This window comes from Colossoma macropomum, unplaced genomic scaffold, assembly GCF_904425465.1.
Source record: "Colossoma macropomum unplaced genomic scaffold, Colossoma_macropomum, whole genome shotgun sequence".
NCBI classification, from domain to species: Eukaryota; Metazoa; Chordata; class Actinopteri; order Characiformes; family Serrasalmidae; genus Colossoma; species Colossoma macropomum.
The window spans coordinates 32,078,028-32,098,269 of NW_023494806.1; the positions used below are offsets into that span (position 1 = coordinate 32,078,028).

Consider the following 20,242-nt stretch of genomic DNA (forward strand, 5'->3'; position numbering starts at 1 on the left):
AAATTATTTGTTCTAATAAAATAAACATAATTAAAGTACTGTGGTCACTCAAAGCAAAAGGATTTTGGTCTAAAATACAGTTAAAAGTACAAAATGTGTTTTCAACTCATTTCGACCGGTTCAGTGGAATAATACAAATACAAATAATAATACAATACAAATTTTATTAATTTAAAAGAGAGAGAAAAATAAACTCATGAGGCTTTTAAAATATCATCATAAATTACAATATTTTATGTTTTTCTGGTGTTTTATAAATCTAAAAGTCCCTAATATTGAGGCAAAGCGTAATAATCACTTTTATGAACGAGTTTGCGTCGTGCGTGATGACGTAGGCACAGAGGCCCCGCCCCCTCCTCGCTCTCCACCGAGCGCTGCACGCGCCTCTTATTTCACTTCCTCTCAGAGCGGAGCGGGTCGGAACCGCACGAAGACAAAAGCGGCTCAGCATGTCGAGCAAAGCCCGGAGAGCGCAGATCAGAGCCGAGATCTCCGCCGGACCGGTCAGCCGACACTGAGCTCGGGTCGCTTCCGGAGCGAATGGAGAGAGAGAGAGAGACGGAGGAGAAGATCTGAGAGAGGTGAGAGAGAGAGAGAGAGAGAGAGAGAGAGAGAGAGAGAGAGAGAGAGAGCAGAAGATCTGAGAGAGGTGTGAGAGAGAGAGAGGGAGGCGAAGGAGAAGATCTGAGAGAGAGAGAGAGGAGAAGATCTGAGAGAGGTGAGAGAGAGAGAGAGAGAGAGAGGGAGAAGGAGGAGTGGAGTCCGCAGAGAGAGGAAGGTGAGAGGCTGGCGGACTTCAGCGGGACAGCTGTGGGGGCTCTGTAGGAGTTTTGGGGAGCACAGAGACAGAACAGTGCTATTTCAGAGGTTTTAGAGCGCCGGACTCTTAGCTTCGGTTTACTAGCAGGGAACGGGAGAACAGGATTTGCGAGAGCAAAGTGAGACGAAACGATAGTTTTGCAAAAGCATAGTGAGACAAAACCAACGTTTTGCATGAGAGAAGTGTGACATAACCACAGTTTTACACGAGGTAAGTTATGAAATATCATAAATTTGCGAGAGCTAAATATGACAGAACCATAGTTTTGCCAGTGCTGAGTGTGACAGAACCACAGTTTTGCCAGTGCTGAGTGTGAGGGAACCATAGTTTTGCGAGTGCTGAGTGTGAGGGAACCATAGTTTTGCAAGAGCTAAGCATGATAGAATCGTAGTTTTACAAAACCTAAATGTGAGAGAACCAAAGTTGTGCGAGAGCTAAGTATGATAGAACCATAATTTTGTGGGAGAACCATAGTTTTGCGAGGGGTAAGTGATTTAATATCATAATTTTGCGAGAGATAAGTATGATAGAATCATAAAAGGAGAACCAATGTTTTGTGTGAGTGAAGTGGGAGAAAAACAGTCTTGCAAGAGGTAAGTGATGGAATATCATAATTTTGTGAGACTTAAGTATGATAGAGCCCAAGTTTTGCAAAACCTAAATGTGAGAGAACCAAAGTTTTGCAAGACGTAAGTATGATAGAACAAAAATTTTGTGAGAGCAAAGTGTGTGAGAACGGTTGTTTTGCAAGAGGTAAGTTAAGTGAGGAATATCATAATTTGGTGAAAACTATGTAGGATAGAACCAAAGTTTTGTGAAAGCTAGGTATGATGGAGCCAAAGTTTTGGGAGAGCTAAGTGTGAAGAACCATAGTTTTGCAAGAAAGTGTGAGAGAACCAAAGTTTTGTGAGAGTGAAGTGTGAGAAAAACAGTTTTGCAAGAAGTAAGTGATGGAATATCTCAATTATGTGAGAGCTAAGTATGAAAGAACCAAAGTTTTGGGAAAGCTTAGTGAGAGAGGAACATAGTTTTGCGAGAGCAGAACGTGAGAGAACCATAGTTTATGAGAGGTAAGTGATGGAATATCATAATTTTTCACTCGGCAGATATGATTGAACCGAAGTGTGGGAGAGCCAGTCATGCAAGAGCTAAGTGAGAGAAAGCCGAAAGCCATAGTTTTGCGAGAGCTAAGCCAGTACAGCCCGAGTTTTGCGCGAGAGTAGCCTGGTTTTGTAAGAAAGAAACGTGAGAAAACAATGCAGTTTTGCGAGAGGTGAGCGCTGGCTGAGGGACACCAGTAGCAAGGTCAAAGAAATTCTACACGAAATGATTATCCAACTCCGTTTAATAGATTTTGCTGATGCTCAGTAATTGAAGAAAATGTCTGAAGCAAAAGAGTTTTGTGAAAACAGCCGAGTACATTTTCAGGTACCAAGGTTGCCAAATCTTTCTGGACTCTTTGGGACCAGTAATGTTAAAAATGTGAGATTTTGTTACTCAGTGTAAAAACTATAACTATTTGAATACGGAATCCAGTATTAGATTTTGGACTTGTAGACTAACTGAATCAGTAAATCAACTCTCCTCAGGTCACTTGATACTTGATACTTCTGTCAGGATTCTGTGTTGTTTTTACTGTTTATTTTCACATTTTGTACATTAATTTCAGCATGTGAGATTTATTAAGCCGCATTTTCAGCAGCAGATGCCTCGCTGTGAACACAGCTTATCTCTCATTTTTAAGACCCCAGTGCAGCCGTTAAAATATGTACTTCCCATTAGGGTTCTTTTACGTGATTGCTTTCATGTGTTTGCTTTCAGAGCGTCCCCCCCAACACCCATCTTCAGTGTTTTAGAGAAGTCATACCTGCTGCTTTAGTGCAGTTCTGTGAATTTCAAGTCCTAGATAGTCACCGAGCAACCATTTTTCATATGCATCACTTACTGCAATATCTAAGCAAAATGTATTCATATACAGCATGCTAATAGCAACATCTAATCAACAGTCTTATATATATATATATATGTGTGTGTGTGTGTGTGTATAGATGTGTATATATATATATGTGTATGGATATATACACAGCATGCTTACTGCTACATGTAGGCAACTTTTATTAATATACAACATGCTTCAAGCAACATCTAATCAACGTTTATTCATATGCAGCATGCAAACAGCAACATCTAAGCAATGTTTATTATATTAATATTAACATTTATTAAGTCACATCTAAATATACGTCAAAATATTTTTATATTCAGCACTTAAGCAACATGTATTTATATGTGGCATGCTTCCAGTGACATCTAGGCAACATTTATTCATATACAGCAAACTAAAAGCGACGTCTAAGCAATCTAGTTAAATATTAAACTAATTTTTGGACATAAGGTTCAAAATCCTCCTGGTTTAGCATTACAGAGATTGATTGATTTACAGTATTTATTGCTGTGGGGTTACGAATGCAGTGAAATCAATATAACGCAGACATTTTCGTAAAGTAACCCAGCGTCACCTAAATACAACAATGCTAAGTACAATAAATACACAACTGAATATTGATTTGAAATATCTGTGAAATTTAAGCAAATATCCACCGGATTTCAATGGGGCTGACACAGTTATTCGGCATTAGTGATGTTTATAAAAAAAAACACGTCAACAGATATTTATTGGCCGATTTCTGATCTTTAGATACCGATATTTTTTTTAATGTCCAACCTAGAGCGCATTAACAACTTAACCTGAAGAAGCCGACAGATAGAAAAAATGACAGATAGTCACGTACAACATATGCAAGTCTGACTGTCAACAGAAGCACAACGTTGCCTTCGACCACTGGAAAAGAAAACATGCTGGTGTCATTCGGAGCCAGCAGAATGGTCAGTAAACATTGGCTTTCCCTCTAAACTGAGCCACTCCCTCATTACCATTGCCTTTACGAACATCACTAAAGCTCAGGGTGTTACATTCCTAACGGTAGTCACTGGAATATTCTAAGCCATGTCAGTTTCTGTTAATTAGAAATATTCAGCAGCTTCTTCAAAAAACAACTGAACATTCAGCAGCTCCTGTTGCAGTGTTAGCTACCTAACTACGTACAACTGCCCAGTTAGCTTAAACTGCAACTCGTTCTGTAAACCTACCTTTCACGTTAAAAAAAGGCATCCACTCGTTCTTGAAACGTGTTCACACAAAGATCATCTAGTGAACCAGTTAAATCATGCTGCAACCTGAAGAACTATATACTGTAATTCGTATTATGTCCCTTATTTTTAGCTAATGCTGTTCACTTACTGTAGCTCAGTATTATGGGCTTAAACAAAGCACCACATTTGTTTTTGTCCGTGGTGGTAATTTAGCTCTTGGTAAACAGCATCTCAGTTGGTCAGAACATTGCCAAGCATTTTGTTGTTACTACTCTTCGCATTTACAGCCGACGTTTAAGCCGATTAATTGATTATTTAACGATTAATTGACGAATAATCAAATTAAAAAAAAAATTTGCAGGCCTAGAATCCAGTATCATCATGCATCCCTAACGTTTCATTACAAAAATCTAATTTGGCCAACATGTTGACATTGTAACCTCTTGTGTAGCCTGGATGCGGACGACCCCTCTGAGCTTTGCTTTGCTTGGACACTCATATTGAATGCCGTTAAAATTATACCTCACTGGTTTTTCCCTAGTCTCTTCTTCTGCATTCTCTGCATTAACTCCTGAGACTGGGCCGTAAAACAGAACTTGTAGCGGATGGAGCCCTCAGGATCTCCGGAGCGCGTTATTAAGGCCCTGAGACCTCCCTTTTTGCCCCGAAGGGGCCGTTTCCCTCCCTGCCTGCCCGCCCGGCTCTCATTAAACCACTTGTTGATTTGTGGAGAGGAGCTGCAGCGGGGCCTTGAAGGAATCTGCTGGTATTCATTTACCCCCAGCCGCTGTCTCTGTGCTCCGAGCAGCCAGACCGGAGCGTGACTCGGGATTATGACTGCGCGTGTTATTTTTGAGCCATGTGCACGTGCGGGGGGTTGCAGTCTGCAAGGCCGAGAGCGCTTCCGAAGTGTCGGACTGGTAGTTCTTGGGAATCTCCCTTTAAACAGTGGCTGCACCGTGATTCTAAAAGCAGACTTCAAATCCTTTCAGCAAACAAATCAGGACAGTTGGGCTACTGGGTAAAGAGGCCTGTGTTTGCATGCATTGTGGTGGACAGTGCTCTCAGAGCTGGGGGTGTTTGGGGAAAAGTGTGCTCCTTTTGGCTCGAGGGGGTGGGCTCTCTTTCTCTTTTTCTCTCGTTCTCTCTGTTTAGCTTAATTGGTGCCATGTGTTTGTGTAAATACCTCGAAAATGTGAAAATCCACAAAAGAGCCCCCAGCACGAAACACACGCTGCAAAACTGCAGCCTGAAATTCGAACCGCGCGACCAGAGAGCCATAACAGCTCTGCTGAAGTCATGCTTGCGTAACTTTGCTATTGAAACAGAGGCGTGCGGACGCATTCTTTATAGTGATTATATGATGACATAAAAAAATGAATCGCCCTTTTCCAAACGGAACCGAGGAGTTTCATGGAAGGAAAATGCTTGTTAAGGAAGCCTCATAAGAATAGAGGTATTTTTTTCACATCATTTAAAAGTGACAGCTGCTGCTTATGTTGAGTAAACATTTGTTTACAAATGGGAAAGAAATTTTGAAAGCAGGACCAAACCAGGTACACTTTTTTTTATTGCAGTGGTCTTGAAAGCTGGGCCTTGAATCCAGTTATCAGTCCGGTAGGTGAGACACAAAGTGGTCAATCAGCTACGTCAACAGTTCTGTTAAGCACCAGTGATTCTTAACTGCAGGACTTGAACTACATGCATGGTCAGGATTTGAGGACAGGCCTTAATGGATGGGGTATCAGCTACATTCTTGGCTGAAACTGAAAGCGTTCAGTTCAGGAAGGTTGAAAACCAAACCTGAAGAAAGTAGAGCAAAACTGAGCTGACAGTAACGTTCAACTTAAATGTACTACAATTATTACTGTATGCACATTATGGGCCTATGAAATCCAGCGTCCCCAACAACAGAGAACGGTTGGTCATCCAAGACAGTTCCATTAATTTCATATTAAAGTCATATTTTGCTCATTCGCTGCTTTCTGTGTGTTTTTTTGGGTGTAATTTTAAAAGCTGAGGCTACAGATGGCATCATTGTAATTGCATGGGTGTTCCATTTGGCTTTTGTTGTTTTGCTGTGTTCTGCGTATCAAGCGTGATGTCATGTTCTCAAGTAATAATAATAATAATAATTTGCTTAAATTTATATGGTAAAACAGTAAAAGCAAAAATAAAAACAATTGAAGGACGTGTTTAATAAAAATGGCAATAATTTAAAAGAAATAAAAAGAAATTAATAATTAAAATAGGAAGACAACTGATTAAACGCTATGAGAATGAAAAATAAAAACAGCTTTTAAAGCTGGTCACAGATGATGCCTGATGAATGTTAATTAATAAAGAGTTCAACATTTTTGGGGTGTAAAAACTGAACGCTTTTGTGCTTCATCCTGGGAACATTCAATAAAGCAGCACTTGATCTTAGAGCACAATTTAGCGCGTACTATGTCAGGCATTCTGAGATGTATGTAGGTGCTAATCCATTAAGAGATTTTTAACCAGTAAAAGAATTTTAAAATCAGTTCTTAACAGGACAGGCAGGAAGTGTAATGCAGCTAATGTTGCTAGGCCATTTATTCTCTCTTTTTGGTATGAGTTAGTACTCAACATCCGATGCCAGCCTAGTGTACGCTGCCGCACTGCGGCTCAAGCTGGCAGTGATTGAGGGTCAGTATAAAATGCCATGTTACTCACTTAATAAAAATAAAATCATTTTACTTTAACGATGTGGCTGTATTATCTAAAAAGACAAAAGATTTGATTGGTATCGGTCAGTGCTCAACATTAAGGTACTTAAATCAGGACATCCTTTATTTTAAGTTAGGTTTATTTTAAGTTACGTAGATCCAACAGTGACTCGAGCTTATCCCATGTGATTTTTCATCCTCTAGAAAGTGGCAGACGCTTGGACCATGCAGGTGAACAATGGCCCTGGCCGCCACCCCGTTTTCATGGCTCCGTCCAACGGATCTGCAGGCTACACCCCAGGCAGGGTTGCACCTGTTCGGTCTCCGCCTCCTGCCAAAGCCCCGCCCCCTCCGCCTCTGAAGCCCCCATCCCTTGCCCCTGCACGCCCCGCAGCCTTTCACCTGTCTGAGGCCCAGAGCCGGAGGGAGCATGCTCAGAACCAGCAGAGGAAGAACACTTACATCTGCGCCGGAATCTCCCTCGGGGCGCTCCTCCTCACGCTCATCCTTGTCCTCAGCCTTACGTCTGGAGACGTCCTGGATGGTGAGAAGCTGCATGTGTTCCACAGTTTTGAATCAGTGTTTTCAATGTTATAAGAAATACGCCACACGATGCTGTGCGTTACATAGATTTCTGAGATTTTGATCTATTATTAATTAAAATCACAGTAAATACTTTTCCTGCAAAGCTCTGTGATACTTTAGCTGTAGGTTATGGTTGCCAAGCATAATGGTTTTATTAATGTCAATACGGAAGGAATACAAAAGTCAGTTGTTTTTGATTTTCCCCAAGTTTCTCCCCAATTTAGTCATATTCAAATCCACCCACTAGTTAGGAATCCCCCAATCACATGATACCACCAGCGCTACGAGGGCAAAGGCAGCAAGGCTTCCCCCGCATCTTTTCGAACTGCCACTCACACAACGTCATCGGACAGCTGAACGTGGTCGGAGGAAAGCGCCAACCACCAGATCTGTTACGTCAGTTAAATCAGTTAGATGCCTGCACTGACTAGCATCGTGCTGAGTGACTGAGGGGCCCAACCAGGGAGCAAGGCCAGTTGTTCTCTCTTGGACTCCTGGCCATGAACTGGCGATCTCCTGACAATAGGGCCAATGCTTAGATAGTTGCCCCACTTGGGAGCTCCATTATGTTACATCATAAAACATATTAGTTATAGTAGAGTATGGATACTATTAGGACAGATTAAACAGAGGCACTTAGAACATACAGAGGAAAGATCCGGGAGATACACCAGTGGCCGATGGTGAAGTCTGTCAAATGTCTGGAAGATCCACATGTTGTGTGCGATCTAGACAGGATGATGGATATGAGAACATGGTGGAGAGCAAGTCAATATGAGCTTGAGTCAGGTTTTTAGATCTTCCAGAAATAGATCAGGAGTTCCCACAAGGGGTGACAGCTGTAAAGCTCATTATAAACCATGGTAGAACTCAGAGGGGGACATGATGGTAGACTATTCAGTAAAACCTCTGGGAAGTGCAGGTGAGGCTTTTATATGTGTTTATGTATTTTCGTCTGTAACTATGCTTTTGCCAGCAAGGCTTGGCCTCCATGAACACACAACAATCCTGTTCTGAATCCCAGCTCAGCCCAGTGGCAGTAGAACATCTCCTGTTGGCCCACAACCCAAGAGCAAACACATAATTAATCACTTTCTTCGTCAGACAGTATGCTCAGCTCCTAATCCCTGCAGTGCAGTACACCAAACAAGCTTCCTATGTGGTAACATCAGTCATGTTTCTGTGTGTTTGTTGTAGAGAACTGTCCGGATCACGACCCGACTTTGAGTAACTGGAACCCGGGACATGACCTGAAGAAGGCCGTGGTGGTGGGCAGCGGAGAGCGGTTCCGCCTGGTCGCCTCTGCCACACTCCAGTCTCTCACTGTCCAGTCAGGAGGTGAGGTTTGGCCTGCCAACTTCATGGACAAGGGGGTGAAAATGCACACTTGATAGGCTCAGATCTGCTAACAAAATTTCAAACAAAAACACAGTGTATAAAGGATTGTTTCATTTTTGAAGGAAAAAAGGTTATCCAGCACCGACTTGCCCCATATGAAAAAGGAACCCCCTTAGATACCCTGCAAGAGAATGTCTGGTCAGCAGTCCGTGATCTGAAGCCGAAGCGCAATTGGGTTACGCAGCAAGACAACAATCCTAAGCACATGTTCAAGGCTCAAAAGACAGGTCTCAGGTCTGTCTCAGGCAAGTCTCAGGTGGAGTCCCGAGTCAGTACAGGCAAGTCTCAGGTCAGTCTCAGGTGGAGTCCCGAGTCAGTACAGGCAACTCTCAAGGCTCAAAATAAAATGAAGATTTTGGAGTCAAAGTCCTCACTTGAACCCCAATGAGATGCTGTGGCAGGATCTTAAACTGGCTCTAGTTTGGCACAGTCCTGCAAAGAACATGGGAAAGGCTGATCTTTACTTTTAGGAAGAATTTGGTTTCAAAATTGTTCTAGGGTTTAGTGGGGGATAATTACTTTTTTTACATAGGTGCTGCAAAACTTTCTTTCCTTCAATTATAGAAATGATCATTTAAGAGCTATGTTTAGTTTTTCCTCATGTTCTTCTTGTCATACTCTACATTTTGTATGAGGATCTGAAACCATTTACAGTGACAAATATGCAAAAATAGAGGAAATTTAGGAGAGGCTGAATCTTTTTCACAGCACAGCACACACTACCATGTCAGTGTCGCTGCTGCTGAGAATTAGCCACCACGCAAATAATACCTGGACAAGAACAGTCCTGTGGTCAGAAACTTTCCAGTGGTGAATAGAGTAGAGGGGGTCGATCAACTGTAAAGCAATAGATGGGCCACAGTCTCTAATTGTAGACCTATATTGTGGACCTATAAGGAAGGTGGAGCTCAGAAAGTGGACAGCAAGTATGCAGATCAGGGCTGCCTAAAGTTGGCCTTCAAGGACATTTGATTTGGCCTGCCAGAAGGTTGCTTCCCCCACTTTACCCAATAAAAGAGTGAGCCTTAATAGAAAAACCTATAAAACAAATTTTGTAAAAAATGTATGGCACCATACAGTCATCACTAACTGCAACACAGAGGTAACATCACACATGTAGCTACCGGTTATGAGCTATTAGCAAAAGTAGACAATGATGATAGACCTCTGAGGTCACGTTCTCATTCTGTAGTTGCTGTCTTGCTCTTATATGAAAACTCCAGGTCCAAGCTGGTTATCTTTATGGGAAAAATTAATGCCCAGTATTAAACAAAAATATCCCAGAAGTGGAAATAGGAGCTACACCACCGCTACTGAATTGACATCATAAAACTGGCAACCTCACAAATACCCCAAATAAACCAGGAAGCTTTATCAAATGTGGTGGTTTAGAGGCTTTGACAGTTTTAGGCTACAGTTTAGGTAGCTGGTGTTGGTAGTTAATAGTGTTGAAGTTTAAATAGTGGACCTAGTAGTAGATTGGCCAAAAGTATGTGGACACTTGACAGTCACACATGTATGAGTTTGTTGGACATCCCATTCCAAAATCATGGGCAAAAATATCGAGATTCTGGAGTGTGTCTGTAAGAAAATTGTTCCCATTCAGTCAAAAAAGCACTTTTGAGGTCAGGCACTGATATCAGAAAAAAGACTTGGCTCGCAATCGACATTCCAGTTAATCCTGAAGGTGCTAGTGCTCTCAGCCAAGCACCTTGAGCTTTCCTACAATGTTTGTAAAGATGAGATGTTCACTTCATTTGTCTCAGATGAGTCATATGTAATCATTGTTTGTCTTTGCAGGGCTGGTGGTCTTTGCGGACAACAAGGACGGCTCAAAGAACATAACCCTACGAACGCGCCATGTTCTCATTGAGAATGGGGGTGCCCTCCACATTGGTGGCCCAAAGTGCCGCTACCGTTCTCGGGCCACCATCACACTGGTTGGCCGCTCAGATGACACCTCCATCGCTGAAGTTCCTGGCTTTGGCCGTAAGTTTGTAGGCGTGAGGGCTGGGGGCACCCTGGAGCTCCATGGGATTGAGCGGCCATCCTGGACCTTCCTAAGCCGCACGGTGCCCGCCTCGGGCCTGGCCACAGGCGGCTATGCTTTCCAGAAGAACTTTAGCAGGGGCATCAACCTACGAGTGGTGGACCAGGACAGTGGTGCTGTGCTGTACACTCAGCGCTTTGACACTCATGAATCTTACAATGACAGCCAGAGGCTCGGCCAGCTGCTGCGGACGCTGCCATCCGGGCGCATCGTAACACTGGCTATAGGAGACTCAGCTGTCAAGAGCCTCCTGGACGAGACTAAAAGGACCATCCAAGAACTTCTGGGCAGCACATACGTGAACAACCTACAATACAGGTACATATAGCGCTGATCTTCTTACATACTGTTTTCAATAATATGAAACTAGTTTTATTGCAGGTACATGTTTAAATGATTCTAATATGATGCTAAAATTCTACCACTTTACAAGTTTAAAATAATGTGTGCCAAGTTGTAAAAAAAAATAAAGAAATTGTAGAATTAAAGTCGTCCATCCTAGATAAAGTGTTGCAAACAGGGTCCGTACAAAAGAAAGAGCCACCGTATCTCAGACTGAGAAAACCGAAATAACTGAAACAAAGAAAAATACTGCAGTGAGTACTGAGCTTTATCACGGAAAAGTAAAAGGAGCACGGAGAGTTTCACCACAATGTAATCGCAATGTAATTTTTTTTGCCATATCACCCACCCTTATGTCTGAGAATAGAAAATGAATAATTACCGCTCTGTGCTGTATGCTCAGTGGTCTTTTTTAAATAAAGCTTTAAAGCCAAAAAATTATACCGCCAAGTGGAGGTTAAACAAATATGCATCTTAACCTTTTGAACTGAGCCCGACCTCCTTTCTCATGCTTCATTTCTTTAGCCTGACATCCAGCACTTGGTAGCTGGGAAACATCATGAGCTAACTCATTAGGACAGTAAGAAAATGTTCAGTTATTTTTTAGTGTTTATTGTGTTGTGTTATAAAATCAATCAAAATTGACAGGCTACATTATTTGTTGTAATATATTTGTTTGCATTTTAAATGATCTGGTCGGTAAAATCTTGTGTAAAATCTTTGTCAGTTGGCCGCAAGTTGAGGTTGAGAACCCCTTTTGTAGATTCCATACTGACTGAGAAAGCTGCAAAACATTGAAAAGAAAGTTGGTGTTTCTAATGAAGTGGACAGTGGGTGGAAGTCTAAGTAGATATTTCTAATGAAGTGGTCAGTGAGTGGACATACAAGCAAGATGTTTCTAATTAGGTGGCCACTGAGTAGACATATAAGGTATAGGTTTCCATTAAAGTGGCCAGAGAATGGACATACAAGGTATGTGTTGTTAATAAAGTGGCCAGTGAATGGACGTAAAAGGTTTAGATTTGTTAAAAAGTGGCCAGTGAAGTACAAAGTACGTGTATCTAATAGTAACAGTGTTTAGAGGTACAAAGAATTGTAGAACTAACAGTCTCATAGTACTAGTGTATTCGTGGCATATGCAGAGAAATACTTTGACATTTTAGACAGGAAACGCAAGCTTGCTACAAAGTCTGGTACCTAGAATCAGTATTCATTACAAGAAATGTTTTTGTAGCTGTTCTATTAGTCTCTTGGGAACAGTAGCAGGGGACACTGACCCCCATCACTGCTGTGTTTGCTTTGATAGCAGTGAATATTTAAAGTTGTTTTGTTTGACCACATAAAGTGTCCTGTTGTTTCAGTCCAAGTTCACTGGGTCTAACATTAATGACTTATATCATTAATGTCTTATAGGTTCATATCTCTGCAGTGCACTGTGGTAGAGTCTTTGGATCTTCCCATGCTTGTTTATTTTGTGGAAAATGTTCCCGAGAAGCCCTCCCCTTGTTTCCCATTTGCACATTCCTACAGGAAATATACCTCTAGAAGGTCAGGCAGATGCATTTCCAGGATTTGTGCAGTGGAAAAAAGCTGACTAGTGTGTTTCCATGCCTGTCTCCACAGTTCTCCAGTAGGACAGACTGCACTCAAGGCCAGTTCATGATTGATAAATTCCAGTGATGCAAATGGTTTACCGCAAAATGTTTGGAAAATGCTCCATCCTTAACATCCTTTCTCAAAAGAATAGTTTGGCAAGCAATCTAAATTGCATGGTTTCCCCTTAGCCCAATTGTAGTTGATCAGTCAAGGCGAGTTTGGCATCTGAAGTTTAATTGTTTAGTTTTGCACTGAAGCTACGAGGCTAATGTAGCTAACGAGCAATGGATGTGTATAGCCCTCTCGTTAGCCTTGTGCAAAGTGCCTGCCTAAATAGTCACAATTGCCTCAGATAGCAACACACCTGGTAAAACTGACTTGGGACTCAGTCTGTGACTGATCTGAGACTTACTTGTACTAACTCGGGACTCCACCTCAGACTGACCTGAGACTTACCTTTACTGACTCAGGACTCCATCTGTGACTGACCTGAGACTTCGCTGTACTGACTTGGGACTCCACTGGAGACTTGCCTGTACTGACTCAGAACTCCACCTAAGAGTGACCTGAGACTTGCCTGTACTGACTCAGGACCCCATCTGAGACTGACCTGAGACTTGTCTGTACTTATTTGAGACTTTAATTAAGTGCCAAGACTTGAGACATGCATGTTGCTTGCAACTCGGTGACTTGCTCCCACTTCTGCTGTTAACTGATAACAAAGTGTCAGAAACCACAGAGGCAAATCTATTTGAGGTTACTGAACACTCAAAACAGTGGGTGATGATTTAGACACAGTGCTTGGGTACATAACTTTCCAGCTCCATTAGTCTCATAGCTCCAGTGCTAAGGACGCAAACTTCCAAACAGGTCTTAATCAGCCAAGGCATGTTTGATGAATGAAGTTTGTGTAGTTTGGAGCTAGAGGGCTAAGAGTAACTATTCCTTTAAGGCTCGCTCTTTACAGAACGTCATTTTTTACTTATTTTTTGGCCTGGATTTCTCACACGATGCATTTATTTCCTCCCAGTGTGGACTGGTCTTTCAAACCCCGACTACAGCGTCCCCTCCTCTGCCCCAGAGACGTGGAAAATCTGGCTGTTTATTTAAACCTCCTGTAGCCACAGCTTAGCCTTTAAGGCTCCAGGCCAGGGGAAAGAAGAGAAATGAGCTGGTGTTGGGCTGCATGGAGGAGGCGTGTTGACGGCAGTTTTGTGTTGGGTTGTAGTGTAGAAGCTTGAATTTGGAACGAGAGGAAGTAAGGGGCAGGATGTACACACAGTGAGGTGTGACATTCAGGAAACCTGACTCAAGCTTTTTACACCCACTGTGATCTAAAACACACACACTTTGACACTTCGTCCACACACCCACATCCATTTACCATTTAGGGTCAGTGGTCGGTTTTGTTTGTTTATATATTCTTTTGGACCGTTTTTATCCTTTATATTGAATTTTTAATAATAACCAGCATTAACTGGGAAGCTGAGGTTGGTACCGGGCCAGGGATTATTTGATACCATGCTGCAACAATGCGTCAGTGAGCTGCGGGAGTTAGAAATCTACTGTTTTATTATTATACTTTATAGAAATCATATAATCTGAGTGTTTTTATTTATGCTTTCATTCTTTCCATTATATCTTATGGAATGTTATACAAACTGGCTTACATCACATCTCTGTATGGCCTCGAGAGTGTGTGTAGGTTGCCAGTGGCTGCTTTCAGCTGAAGGCTGACGTACATAAAGAAGGCAAAAATGAAAAATGATATGAACAAATGTTTTACTGGGGCTGCAAACCGCATTCAAAAGCATCATTGACTCTAAAATATGACAGCAGAAAAACTGCTAAGAAAAACAAGGGGCGACAGATCTACTGTAGATATATTTGAGGAAGCCTCATGTACAGGAGTCACTTGGAGAGCCACATTAAAAACAAGTCACCAAATACTTTTGGAAACTGTTAGATATTGATAGAAATTAGCCCGCTCATTTATCTTTCCATAACATACAGCACATTCCAGTACGAAGTGATGTATACAAACCCTTATGTTAATTGTGATAGCCTTTTATGGCAAAAACTGGAGCTGAGTTATTAGGTATATTACATGTTGTCAGCTTCTATCATCAGTTATCAAGAGTTTTCATATTGGTTGGGCTGTAAGAATAGGAGCACTATACAATTCTGGAGAACGACTGTTGATATTTGAACTCAACAGCAAAACCAACACACTCCTCCCTTCAGGGCTCCTTCCAAAACTCTGCTCCCCAGTTTCGTGGACGCACATTGTCGAGGCCAACGCGCCTTTTCAGATCTTGTGGCCATAAAACCCTTCGTAAACCTTGTACACAGAAATACCATGAAATAACGTGAGAGTGAGCAATGGCACAGCAAGTAATGTGGCTAAGGTTAGCTCGGTAGTGGGTTAGCAAGCTGTCACTACAGTTGCTGTTGTGAAGCTAACCAGCTGCTATTATAAATATGCACAAGCAAGACAAAACAATACTGACCTATTGATACTGTGAAACAGGAAACATGAGTTAATGTTACCCACCTGTCCAGCAGGAGCGACCTCCTCATCCCTTTTCGGGCATTTCAACTCTCAAGCTGAAATCAGCGTGCCCTCACGCTATGTGGACGGTCACTGTTTGGGGAGGGCAAAACAAAGCGTGGGGAGGGCGATGAGTTCACAGTGCGGGACTAACATGCACGTGCGGCCGTCCTGGCAAAACAAAAAAACAAAAACTCAGATTACAGCACAAACAAAGGGGGTGTGTCTTCATTCTCTGCTCAGGACAGTTACTCTACTATATCTTTACATGGAAAATAGATGTTTGCTGCTATTTTAATGTTTAAAATGTCACATATATCACCTTTAAAGCTGTGTACCTGTCAAGAAGACTTAAAGGGTTAAGGTTAAGAGCAAACCTCCTTCGTACTCAGATCTATGTCTCTCTCTCTCCTTCTGTATGTATGTGTGTATATATATATATATAAAACTTTCTCCTGTATGGATGCCATTGAAGGCTCGGCTGGCGCTGGACTTTGCCAGCCCGCCCTGCGAAAACAGAAACATCTGGCACTGTATGTCTGCAAAGTTACGCAACATATGCCAGCAAGGCCAAACTTCACAGACTGCCTCCCTCCCAACCACCACCACCACAACCCTGACCCCAAGCAAGGTGCGGTTCCCTCCTGTGCAGTTTATACCACATGCTAAGCTCTGATACCTCATCACACTGAGATTTATGAGTGGAGCAGCTTCCTATCTGGACAGCATAATAGAGTAATCTTGTTAGGTCAGATACAGTAAAGCTCATTTACAGGAAACTTTTGTTTCATGTATCAAGTTCACAAACTTTCCCCCTTACACAAAATGTACTTGATGAGCCAAGACATATTTGGTGTCTGAAGTTTCTTTCTTCAGTCTATAAAAATGGAAAAAAGCGTGTTGTAAATCTGAAAAACAGTACAAAAACCTATACTAATGTCTTTTTGTCAATTTTTGTAGATAGAAGTATCTACCACATACGCGAGTCTGCTGTGGACACCGAACATGTCTTGGCTGATCGATTACATCTGGAGGAAGCTGGGGTGGGAGGGAGTTTAAATTAGGCTGTTGCTGGGATGGGTGGGAGTTTAAATATGGCTGTCGCATATATGTAGAATTTTACATTAAATCTTGTTTAACCATCATATGTTTTTTTGTTATTTAAAGATTTAAATGGTCATTAAAGGACATCTGGCACAATATCTAATATTGTTGTGTCAGTTATATTGCGTATGTGCACATTATGATCTGACTGATAGGAATTTTTTTTAGCTGATACCGATTTTAAGAGGCTAAAATTAAGATAACTGATGATATCGACCAGCATAATTGTGTATTTATGCATATTTATTGTTTCGATTTAAATATCATACTTCCACACGTTTAGTTAAACAAAGTGGTCATTAGTGACACTTCAACTTTCTGTCCACTTCTGAGGACCCGTAGTCCCACCTGTTCAATTATATTAAAATATTATTATTTTTTTTTATACATAGAACATTATATACAGTGTATTGAACATATAAGATTTTTGGTCAAACAAATTGCATATAAACATCCTTTTGGCTGCACCAAACTGTCCTCTTTTGAAACCTTTTGCTTATTTCCTGAGTTTTTCGTAGACCTTGGAGCTAAATTCTCGCTCTGTTTGAAATGGTTCTTTTCATTAACACACTCACTGTTCGCTCTGTTGGTTTAACTACATAGTGAACTGACCGGGGTACAACCATGGAACGGCGGACAGTATTTCTGTAATACGGAGCAAATATAGAATGCGAATGGGTGACGACAATGTGGCAGATTAAACATAATAATGCTGCCGATGCTTTGAAGGGGATAATCGTCATGCCTCTGCTATAATGATGGAAATCACATTGTTTTTCCATGTGTAAAGAACATGGGCATGGCTGAACTGAGTGATTAGGAGGGTGTCCACATACTTTTGGCCATAGATTGCATCCGAGAACTGACGTTCAACCCAACTTGAGCACTCTGGTTCTTGCTGGATTTGGACAAACATTTCAAGCCCTAGTACAGGCTCCGCTGTAATTACCTTAAACTTGGCCTACTGCTTGTGCTACGTATCCTTATCGTCCCCTTAAAAGCTTTTAAAGACTAACGACGCATGCTGGCTCATTTTGACCTCTCGCCCTGTTTGTGTAAACCTGACCCTGCACACAGTTAATAGTTGGTACAGACCTTTCCGCTGACCCTTCATCAAACACCCACAAGAAACTCCTCAAATCCCTCTGTGCATCCCAAACTCCATTTCAACTCAGTTTTCCTGGACACACTTTGCACATCTGCCGCGGCGGAACTTGTGGTCATCTGCTCTCCAGTCAGCTAATGAGACTCTTGAGCCAAGGCCTTCCGCTTATCCGTCTGAATACCCAGGTGACTCTTCTTACTGTCCTACAGGAAATGGACATTATTGCTCTGCTTTGAAGTGGCTAAAGCTTTGCTGGAAAAGGGGCTGGACTGTTTGATTTTTGGCCAGATAAGCCATCATTAGAACGTCATGTTATTTCGAATGGGGAACAAAGCATTGTGATTGGTGAAAGGAGGTGTCTGATGTTTTATGACCAAAAGGCAGGGGTCAGTTATCTTTCATAGTGGGACATTTGAAACTCTGCCTATTGTTAAAGTGCAGGAAACCCTCTGCAATCTACACATATTTGCCTGTTTCTGATACCTAGCTTTAACAGTAAATAGAACCACAGTGCTGCATACATGGTGCTGTCCAAGCTTTTATATATTAGCCCCTCTTCACCCTGGTCTTTAGTGGTCAGAACCCCCACAGAACCACCACAGAGCAGATATTATTTGGGTGGCGGATCATTCTCAGCACTGCAGTGGAATCAAGTTGTTAAATAACATGTAAGACATTTGCTTCTTCAGTTTTGCACTGGAGCTACGAGGCTAATGTAGCTAACAAGCAATGGTAGCTAATTCCTCACTGAGGTACCAGTAGTCTTTTAAGTAATCCTAAATAGACTCATGTAGTTTAGGATACAGTTTGACATACTGTTAACTACAGAACAGGACAGTAGCATGTTAGCATAGCTTAATAATGGTGGCAGCCACCTGAATTTCGTGTGTGCTTCTGCCCTGAACTAGCCGCTAGCTGGCAAATGCAGAAAGAAGCAACATAGCTAACATTAATACTAAGAAGCCAAATATATTACTGTAGCTGTATAGCTGTACTGACTGTCTTCACTAAAGTGGAGAAAATGGATTCCTCAAACAAAAGAAACGACTTGTCAAATGTGGAGGACAACAAGCTAACACCAAAAGTTAGCAAGTTTGCTAACTATCAAGATATCTTACCTCAGTTTGGCCTATTTTCTCTGGCCGAAAGGGTAAAACTTGTCTCTGGTGTCCATTTCGTGCAGCACTAAGATAGAATCAACAACCGACATAAGAGTTACGGCAGTGTTAGCTTTTGAATTTATTAGCCTATTGCTTATTGACTGTGCTAGCATTCAGGATTAACTGGCACCACAGGGATTCCCAGTGGTTTTGTCGCATATTTGCGTACATGGGTATCGTAATGAGAGAACAGAAGACATAATGATATAAATGTGTGTGTTCTGTCAGATTGATGAGGTTGAGGGATACAGTGCTGAGCTAGAATGTTACAAAAACATAACAGATATGGTAGTAAATGGTCGTTTTAGGCTGGAAGGCGCATTTTTGGGATGTTTTTTTACTGATATTTCTGAAAGGTTGCACAAAAACTGAAGGAATGCTGGAGGACAGATTGCCTGACGAAGCATTCACCCCCTGATCCCAGCGCATTTACTGTTTTATTAGCTTCTGTCTTGAGGCTTAATTAGAATCGAGGCTTGAGCTCGGTTTATTAGCTTTACTGGGAGTTGGGCAATTACCGGACAAAGTTTTGTTCGTCTTATTTGAACTTTACCTAACCTTCTTGTTTTTCTCTGTCAGAAATAACAGTTAATGAGAGAGAGTTCTTGAGTTTAGGCGGTGGAAATAGTCCGTGGAGCTGTGAGCGAGAACGAAATGAACACCAGTTGAAGTGCTTTTCATGTGTAGCCGCAGCAGTAGTGCTAATACCAGAAGCTCTGGGAGCTTAACTAGCCTGTAAAACACTTACATCAGGGATTATTTTCCTGTTAAGCTCGATCTTTGCAGGAAAGCACTGCGTCATCATTCATTTCAGTCACAGTTTTAGCTTCCTGCCTTGCCAAAAACTGAGGTCACCCTTTGGTATGTGGCAGAGAGAGTGAGAGGGTTTGTCATGACTAGCCAGCAATGAGGCAGAGATGAATCACTTAGTAGAACTAGATCATAACATGTGTTGGCTGTATGTACGTTTTAAAAAATCCCAAAGATTATGTTGCTTTGACATCCAAGAGCCTGGGCTTCATGCGGTGTTCACCAAAGACAAGCAGATGGACAAATTTTACCTCATAAACTGCAATTTGTTCTACAAGTCACAATGTTGCATCATTCTCAGATGTTTCCTGCCTAAAATTGCTGTTCCGTTTGCATTGTAACTGAACCTCACTAATGCTTTTTTGCTGCCATGTTATGAGCAGTTTATTTCTTCTGCAAGGAAGGAAGAGACCAGTTAGTGTGATGCCAGCCAGTGGCTTCCATTTCCTTATTGCTGACTTTTCTCGATTTCTGGTATTTTGTGGAAACAGGACGAGTCTTTAACTTTCTGTTGACCCTTTTTCATTGCATGTGGAATTAGCTACATTGAACTACAGTACAGCTTCTTCATAGCATGATCTAAGGCTGTAGGAACGACAGAAACAGTATCACAACCTGTTCAGAGGTCTTCGAAGATGGATCAAAGGGTTAGCAAGTTGAAATGGAACTCTGCACAGTTAGTGGGGCTGTAGGAAAGTCTGCACTTCATGGGCATGGCCCCACCCCCTCATCTACCACTCTTCCTTAGTAGCAACTTTGAAAAGTTTGATGTGAAATTGAGTAAATGTTACTCTGCCAACAAGTGCAGGAGGAAAAGCAGATCATTATTGCACACAGTTGTGAAAGAGATAATGGTTAAAAACTTGATGCTGCGGTAA

General features: G+C 41.8%; 1 protein-coding gene across 4 annotated transcripts in view; it reads left to right on the forward strand.

Annotated features, from left to right (window-relative positions):
- Positions 1 to 399: 399 nt before the first annotated feature.
- cemip2 (cell migration inducing hyaluronidase 2) overlaps positions 400 to 20,242 on the forward strand; it is a 64,506-nt gene continuing 44,663 nt past the window's right edge. Inside the window, exons 1-4 of one of the 4 annotated variants that reach the window (XM_036598487.1) lie at positions 400 to 581; positions 6,868 to 7,207; positions 8,446 to 8,586; positions 10,447 to 11,014. In XM_036598487.1, the coding sequence (XP_036454380.1) occupies positions 6,889 to 7,207; positions 8,446 to 8,586; positions 10,447 to 11,014 (1,028 nt within the window). In that variant the 5' untranslated portion in view covers positions 400 to 581; positions 6,868 to 6,888. The other 3 variants (XM_036598489.1, XM_036598486.1, XM_036598488.1) reach the window with 3 other exon arrangements.